Here is a 9101-nt window from a genome sequence, read left to right as displayed (position 1 = left end):
TTTAGGATTGGGAATTTGAGGATTGAGGATTGGGCATTCAATCATTTAGCTAATCATTTAGTTAGTTAGAGATCATCATCTAACTAACCCTAACCTAACCCTAACCCTAAATGGCTAAATGATGAAATACCCAATCCTAAATACCAAATGCCCTATCCTAAATACCAAATTGATTTTCGACTTCGAAATTTGACTTTCGATCAAATTTAGACTTTTAGTTTTGGTTTAAGACTTTTATTTTTAGACTTTAAGTTTACATTCTGACTAAATAATTCCTCCATAAAATTCTAGACATTACTTTTCAGACCAAAGACTTGTAAGCAGAATATATCAGGATACAACCTGCAGATAGAAAGATACACTGTTACCTCAGCAAAGACCTTGCCATTATATTAGACATCTCAAATGTCACAAAAACAACCTTATTCGATATAAATAAACTAAAATTGAAACTAGAATATTTATTCGACATGACAAATCTATATATATGTCACCCACAGTACAAAACAAACATGTGAACAAGCAGTAAATAAAAAAATAACATGTTTCACAAATGCTAAAATGAATGGGAACATATGACAGAGCAGGTATTGAGATATAAAAGAAAAATGTTCTTTGGCACGTTTCCTGGCAACATTCTATATGCAATGGTGGCCATTCCAACAGGTTTTGGCAGATAGGTCACTCATCATGTAAACAGAGCTAACTAGCGGTTTTTGGATGTGCAGTTTTATGTGAATGCCCTGGGTGTGTTTCAACAAACATCAATCCCTCAGCAGCAAAGAGACACCTTGTGGACAATTTCAGTCACTGCAGAAGAAAACACGCATTTCACCAACAATTAAGCATTTGTAAGAGATCAAATTCACTGAAACAATAATTAATTTGCATCCAATGGAACATTTGCAAAGCCAAAGTGCTTACATACTAGTTATATCGTCAACCCTCAATTCTTCCATTGACCTCCATGTTGGAAATGTATGCCTGTTGAAATGCATGTGTCTCTCTGTTGGTCAATCAGATTATCTAACTTTCATGCTCATGCAATGCAAATAAAATGTACTGGTTACTCACAACATAAGCGCCAGAAGCTGTGCATTTTGTAAAACGTTTTCCGTTACGCAAACAGTGCCGTGGAAAAAGTAAGCCAGCATATGAGCGCGTGTGGCCCAGACTACACCACTTCTTTAAACTCTTGTTGCACTTGCACTGAAAATGGGAACTTTGCTGCGTAACAGAATGTTTCCTAATACTGTTTCTTAAGTTTCTGATAAAATAGGTAACATCCCAAAATGAGCTATCTCTATGATACCACAACGAATATGTTCTGCTTTTTTATTCTGTTTTTTTTTTCATTTCTGTGTATTTTTCTTATACATTGTTATGCAATATAATGGCGACATAATAAAAAAAATGTTTGTGGTGTGTCAGGATGTTTTTTGAATCTTTCTATCACTATGACTGTGCTGTTATTTGTTCTTTCTGTCAGATGAGTGTGATCATTAGAGGAGTGTACTGTTTCATCTTCTCTGTTTCTGGACACAAAGCAGAGTGGATATATAGATCCTAATGTGATGACAAGCATCATAAGTGATATCAGAAATGTGTATATTCTATAATATTCTACCTGCTTTATGCTCAACCACAAATGGATTGACTTTGATAATGCATCAAAACTGGGGACTTATAGTTACAGTGCAGGCTACTTATTCCATCTCGTTGTGCTTAGTTAAATGGTCTTTTAATTAGTCACTTTAGAAGAATGTAAAAAGACTAGTAGGCTAAATTCAACTGGCTACATGTGTCACAATACATTTTTATGTTGATTCTTTTTCAGGGCCAACATAACTAATCAATATTCTTTTGCTGTTGTTTAACCACAACATGAATGCAAATCACCAAGGGGCACATGACAAATTCAGCAGGAGCTCAATACAGGTCAAAATACTTATAGGGTAATTGCAGCCAGGCCTTTGTTAAGAGTTCAAGGACCCACTGACCATTCTGAGTATCGCTTACTGGTAACTAATCAGAGTATTCTCACAAGTTGATAAACACATGGCAATTGGAGGCATCATGCACTGTTTTCTCCACTCTGAACTCACTACAGCTTTCCTGTAGCTCAGTGATAAGAGCATTGTGTTAACAAGGCAAAGTTGTGGGTTTGAACCCAGGGGATTGCAGATGCCCATGTAAAATGTGTAGGATAATGCTATGTAAGATGCTTTGGATAAAAGTGTCTGCAAAATCCCTAAATGTAAATGTGGAACAAAATGTGCAGACCCAGAACACTGTTTCAGAATTCTACAATATCTAAACGTCTTTATCTAGATAACAACTGGGTTGCTTTTGGGTTTCAGGACCTGTTTCATTATGACAAATAAATAGGAAAACAAATAGGAAGCAAATGTTACAAATACTTCAAAATATCAATACCTATGAGGGAAATGTCCCTGTATACCGTTGCCCCCTTGGAAGGAACACTTGTTATGAGTGCATGGCTGAAGATGACCTAGCAAAAATCCCATGTCTTTTTGACATGCCAAAGCACTAATATTAGAAACTGTCACAGTATTAAGATATCACATGAGGTCAAGAATTGGGTGGCTAAATGCTCTGCTTATGAATCTTTGTACGATTGACTTCTTTTCCGTATCGTAACACGATGTGAAACAGCTTCTGAAATCAGAAAAAATGTAGGGTGGGGCTTTATTTTGCCATTAGAAAATTGTATATTCCAACCTCTTCTTTGTTATTGACATCATGTGGTCAAGAGTGCTTGTTAAGAGGGGGAGAGGAGCTAAAAGTTTTTGATTTAAGATGAAAAGAAGTGCAAATGAATAAAAAAAATAATAATGGTGTGCAGGGATAAATCATTTATAATAAACACTGCAACACTGTGTAAAACACCTGAAATATTCCTGTTTGATTCCCTGATGATTTTACATGCAGTTCAGACTGAATCCTGTCATGAATTTACAGAACTTAAAATGACTTGTGCCTCTTTCCATTTTTTCTAATTGCTCCATTATATCTGTCAAGCTTGCATTGAAAAAATAAAACAGCATCATAAAGCACATAAATGTTGTTGATTTTTCTATTATTATTTTCTCTCTTTATAAAATATAAAGAGCTGTGCCTTCATATGTAGTTTTAACTAAATAGACAATCTATTCATTTACACCACTGGTCAAACGATTGGGATCACTTGACAAAAATGTTTCTCATGCTCTAAAAAATATTTTCATCTGAAATGTTTGAAATTACTTTTGCGGACAAAAATATAATTGTGCCAATATATTAATTTCTTTCTAGAATTGTTTTAATGAATTACTTGGACAAACTAGTGAATAAAAAGCAGCTAATAAGAGTCCAGCGTTGATTGAAATACTTTCAATACTGTTTAAAAAGCATCCCAGGTTGAGATATCAAGAAGCTGTCTCAAGAGAATGATTTTGCAAATTGTAGTCAAAGGATGATTTGAAGGTGCTAGAATAGAAGGTAGAGTTAATTTATTTTGAATGCTTTTAGTCACATTAAAATTCCTGACTATAGTTGAAACTGTATTATTCCATGCTGTTCATGAGTTTACTATTATTCTAAAATGTGAAAAAATATCAATAAAGAATGAGTGAGTGATCCTATTTATGAGTGAGTGATTTCTGTCCATTTATAAAATGAATTAATCTTCAGACCAAGACTGTTTAAAACTCTTGTTTCTCATTGATATTCAAAATTCTACACTCATTTACAGACACACTGTGCTTATGTATGAAAACACGTCTTGCTTATTTTGTTCACTTACAGTATACACAACAGCTTGAACAATACAAATATTTTTGGGCTGTATTGGCAATATTAGAGGCCAATTTTGGAGTGAGAGTAGAAGGAGGGACAAGGAAAAGGATCAAGAAGAAGAAAAGATGACATCAGTGTATGTCTGTATTTTTTATTGTTGTTATGTATGAATCTCTTAATTGACCTCAGTGTAAAATAAGTTATATCAACATCATACATGCATTACAAACTTACTAAATTAATTTATAAACCAAAAGCAGTAGTAAACGCTAAAAAAAGAGTCATTTTAATAACAATGTTTCATAGAGTCATAGACATGCAGACTAGGTAAGAAGCATGTTCTTTGACCTGTTTCCCAGCAACATCCATTTCCTAATGATGGCCGCCAAGAATTTATAACCCAACATTTTGGCCAAGACATCACTCCAGCAACAGATCAATGTAATGAGGGCTAATCCTCAGTTTATTGGGGTCCCGCTTCATGTGGATGCACTGTTTGTTTAGGAAAACACAAATTTACTTCTCTAGGAAACTATACAAATAAAAAGAGATGGACCTGTAATTAAAGTTACATCTCTGTTTGAAGATTATGACGCACACATTAGCTTGGACCACTTCAGCTTAATTATCAGTTGATATTTATGTTGTTAAATTTCTTGGTGCGTTATTAATTTGGACTCTATGCAAGAGAAGGCACCACTATAAATGATAGACCAGATATTCCACAAGACACACAGGGAGCACTGCATTCTAAAGGCTTGAACCAAGTTTGAATAAGCCAAGTTCTTCAAGACAGCAGAGATGGCCTCCTCTCAACTTCATCTCACTGTCTCCCTGCTCTGTTTGGCCATGACAGCGGGCATCATATCATGCGGCCGGTCTCATATGGTTTTGAACCCTGCTCTAGAAGAATCTCGAGGCACAGCACCAGATGAAGAGGTAAGATTGTTTAGTATAACTCGACACTACATCATCATCACTTTAAACACTTCCAACATTTTGTCTTAAATCGGCTGCTCAATATGCCGCTTATGACAGAACACCATCCCTAAAGCATGTTCTTAACAAGTGTAATGAAGTCGTCTTTTTATTTCTTACCCTTTTCTTTCAGATGACTGAGAGATACACTCTTCCAGAGCTCCAGTGGCTACTCAGTAACTCTGATCCAGCAGTCATCCAGTCTGACAGTTCATCTCTGGGTTTATTACAGAATGGACTGGACCTGATGAGAAGAGACAATGGAGAAAAAAAGCCAGGCTGCAAGAATTACTTCTGGAAATCCAGAACAGCATGCTAACCAAAGGCAACCGTCAGATTTAAACCTTAGCCTCCACCAAAATTGACATACTGCCGGTCATGTTCTCATTGGCTTCAATGAAACGCCTCAGTAAATAAAAGTCTTTCTGTGACCAGTGTTTCTCAATCTCAGTATTATCATCTTGCTCTGAAGCATTGAAGGCTTGCAATAAACAGAATTAAGCATAAATATGAGTGTTATGTTGTGTGTTGCTAAAACGAGTTTTAAGTTTAAAAATAGTTTTAGGCCAAACGATACTTTGGAAATGAAGTATTAATAGATTCTCTCAGTTGAAAATAACAAATATAGCTTCGGCTCCGACTAGGGTAAAATAAGCACGCAGATCTGTTTTAAAAATGCACAAGAGTCCAAAAGAACATTTTAGTCTCTTTATTTTAGAGACAAAGCTTAATGTCTAACATATCAAGGGTAAAACAAAAAGTATAAGCATTATTACCAAAAATTAAATATAACCAAACCACCCCCTAAAAACACAGTACAGAACATGTTAAAATAAAGTATACCAGATCTTTTTTTTTCAAATGATATACACATTAAGTAATGGTGACTGGAAAAGGTTGGGTGGGTCTAAACATTTGACAGTAGCAACTTCATGAATTTTATTTACAGGGTGGTATCATTTCATTAAAATACATCATTTTAAAACAAGTGAGAATGTTTTAATGCATTTCCTCAGTTGCGATGGTCTCATCTTCTCATGAAGTTCTTCTCCAGAGCAGCAGGGGTCCTCTGAATGGAGTGAATGTTCCTCTTCACACGGTCTTCCAGAGAGGACGTGGCAGCACTCTCTAGCTTCATGTCACTGTTGACAGAGTTACAAATGAATTACTGAAACAAACCCCACCAGACTGGTGGATTTATAGGGACTCCCAAAACATCCTTTGCATGTTCGAACCACTTACATCTATTCTAGGGAAATGCAAAAGATCTGCCTTTAGTGTACCATAAAATAAATGGGTTTATAAAAAGCAGGTGGGTAAATCACACAACTTGTATTATTGTGTAAACTACTCATTTCGATCTTTCAGATGTTATTTCAAATGATTAACCACCATCTTAGAATTAGACAAACATCCCACAAATAAACCTATTTGTGTAACACGCAACATTTAATGGACGTCTGACTGTATACTTACTGTATGAAAGCAGCATGACTGCTATTTTTGGTACTCTCTCTGGCTTTCTCCTGTTCTTCTTGTCGCTTGTATCTCTGTACATTATTCTCTCTCTCCACTTCTCTTTCACAGGCAAAATCCATCATTTCTTTTCTCTTCTTCTCTAACTCTTCAGCTGAGAGGCACCTGTGAAAAGAAAACACTCTGTTAAACTTACATTCTACAAAAAATGTCATCTACAGTGGTTCAAAGAACTGTTGGTTAAAATATTTATTCTTAAGTGAAAGTGACCTATTTTGTCAGTTATGGAGAACCATACCTGAAATGTGCCCTCTGCATTTAACCCATCCAGAGAGTAGTGAACACACGCACAGCAAGTCGTGAACAAACGTACACCCGGAGCAGTGGGCAGTGCCCGGGGAGCAAGTAGGGGTAAGGTGCCTTGCTCAAGGGCACCTCAGTCGTTACCTGCCGGCCCTGAGGATCGAACTGGCAACTTTCTGGTCACAAGTCCGACTCTCTAACCATTAGGCCACGACTGCCCCGTCACGACTAACCCAAAAGGTCCTTGCAATAATATGACATTAATGTAATAGTATGATAAAACAATACCATTAAGTGTCATACTTGCTGTAATTGGTGTACTGTGGCCTCTGAAAACGCTCTTTGTTTCTTGGTGGGCTGGGGTCCTTGGTTTTTGGTCTTTGTTTGGAGTGATTGTCCCTGTCTGCTTTGTGGGACAGTGGGGACCGGCTCCTGTCTCTTGAACGGAGCTCTGAGTGGTTTGACACTGAAGAGTGATGAGATCTGCTTGCTGGTAACTGAAAGACAGATGGGAAAACAACTAATTATACAGAAAGGCACACAATAATGCATTCACAACAGCATGTTAGAATGACAAAATATGTTAAATGTATAAATATTTTTCCAGTGGATTAAAATGTGTTAGCAGAAGGTTAGGAATGTTAGCTCCTTACATCCCCTTAAATACAAGCCAAAGAATTAATTACTTACTTGGAGTCCATAGCCTGATTTGTGATGTCCGTTCGAGACAGTGAGGTCTGATCGCTCCTCTTTTCTCCTGGTTGGTAAAACACACACAAACATAATTGGAAAGCTGATCCAAAGAGAATAAAATACAACATAAAACTAACTTAATATGTACCTGTGCTTCCTATCCTCATCATCAGAGCTTGAACTTTTCCTTCTGTGCTTTTTCTCCTTTCTTCTCTCTTTTTTCTCTCTTTTCTCTTTCTTGTCCTTCTTGCGCTTCTTTTTCTTATCCTTCTCAAGATTTTGACGCAACTTTGGGTGCAGAGAACCAGAATGTCACAAACTGTACAGAATCATTTTTATACCAGTACAGTACATCAACTACATTTAAACTGCTTACCATCATTTGGATTTCTTTCATTTTCACTGGATTGGTAAGAACTCCTCTCTTTTTATCCTCCTCACGTTTGCTGAAAATGACAGTGAGTCCTTTCTTTAAAACACAATTACACAATTTTCTTTTACCCATACAAACCCTATATTGTACTTTTAACATCTGTAGTGAAACAGCACCAATTTAGCTCACCGGATCTCAAAGAGCGGATCCTCTCTGATCTTGGCAGCCATATCGTTAGTGGAGGCAGCGCTTGTGGGGTTAAAAATGGATCCAGGTAGAAGACCTGTCTCAGCAGATGGTCCGCTCTCTTGTTCCATATACTGATCAGTGATCTGCTTGTCAATAGGGCGACCGAGAAGGTACTCGTCCCGAGAGACCTGTCCCGCTGGACCCTGGTACATCCAGTCCAAACGGTCATCTTTCTTCCTGCAAGTTGACAGGAAAGAGGTTTGTACACTCTGTATTTTGAAATATGCTTTACAACATAATCGTGTATAAAAAGAGGGAAGCAATACACTTAGGGTTAGGTATAAGTGTTTAGCTTGAATAAAAACAAATGTTGTGATTAAACATGAAGACGCATGTCACACACTTCACAGCGCCTTTCTCTTGCGCATATCGGGTCATCTCCTCTCGTGCACGCTCATTCTTCAGTTCTTTCTGTAGCTCATCGATCTTCTTCCTCTCCGCCTCATGCTTCTGCTCCGCTTTCCACACCCGCTCGATGTTCTTCAGAGTTTGCGGGTGCCAACTCTTCTTCAAGTTCTGGTAAGATTCGCAGTATAAGACACTTAAGTAAAGGAAGGCTCTACACAAACAACTCACGTTTAAATGGACGATCTTCTTCTAGTCACGTAACGTTAGTTCAAATTATTTACCTAAGCTTTTATACAAAGCAAGCACACTGACATGGCCAAGATTCAATATTTGATAAGCAGTCGGATTGCGAAGGGGTCAATGTAACGTTAACTTATCCCAAAATATGTGAGACGACACTGGTTATCATCAGCTGGCTTGAAAAGGTTTTAACATAACCGAGACAAAATAAGAAGCTGTACTTACAAGATCACCGCCTCCCATGATGTTGAGCTCAAATCAGTTATATTTTAACGTGTTTATTTTCAACAAGCTCTTTAAAAGTCGATAACGTGGATCATGCGTCCATTTTTGTTGTTAAGCGAAACGCGGAAGTACTTCCGCTTGATTAGGATGGTTTCAAAATAGAAGTCCCCTGCTACTATAATGCAATACAATACAATGCTTAGCTTGCGGTCAATAAAATGCTGTATTGGACGCTGCTTAATTTAAACTAAACTGGGTTGAGCAAAAAAATTGGATAAGTACAAATGTAAAATCAAACAAATATATAAAATCCATAACGTTTCAAGGTCAACAAGCTTAGGTAACAGAAGGCCACCCCAGCATGCTTTGTAAGAACTTGCCTTTTCTCTTCGCCAGGTAAAACTTTCATATACTTTCC

The 9101-nt window shown here is 37.1% G+C and overlaps 2 protein-coding genes across 2 annotated transcripts; one reads left to right on the top strand and one right to left on the bottom strand.

The window, feature by feature from the left end:
* The first annotated feature begins 4529 nt into the window (after positions 1-4529).
* On the top strand, positions 4530-5279 carry sst2 (somatostatin 2). The gene is made up of 2 exons (XM_079453225.1): positions 4530-4737; positions 4910-5279. Exons 1-2 carry the CDS (start codon positions 4600-4602, stop codon positions 5093-5095), a joined length of 324 nt encoding a protein of 107 aa, XP_079309351.1. The 5' UTR covers positions 4530-4599; the 3' UTR covers positions 5096-5279.
* Positions 5280-5470: 191 nt separating this feature from the next.
* On the bottom strand, positions 5471-8898 carry cwc25 (CWC25 spliceosome associated protein homolog). Its single transcript, XM_079453375.1, has 9 exons — positions 8684-8898; positions 8214-8386; positions 7811-8047; positions 7625-7694; positions 7397-7536; positions 7246-7312; positions 6859-7052; positions 6253-6417; positions 5471-5918 (listed from the first exon to the last, which is right to left on the bottom strand). The coding sequence occupies exons 1-9, from the start codon at positions 8699-8701 to the stop codon at positions 5804-5806; spliced, it is 1179 nt and encodes a 392-aa protein (XP_079309501.1). The 5' UTR covers positions 8702-8898; the 3' UTR covers positions 5471-5803.
* Positions 8899-9101: the final 203 nt, after the last annotated feature.

Source organism: Barbatula barbatula, assembly GCF_947034865.1.
Source record: "Barbatula barbatula genome assembly, chromosome: 3".
Classification (NCBI taxonomy): Eukaryota; Metazoa; Chordata; class Actinopteri; order Cypriniformes; family Nemacheilidae; genus Barbatula; species Barbatula barbatula.
This window is presented reverse-complemented; position numbering and strand designations above follow the sequence as displayed.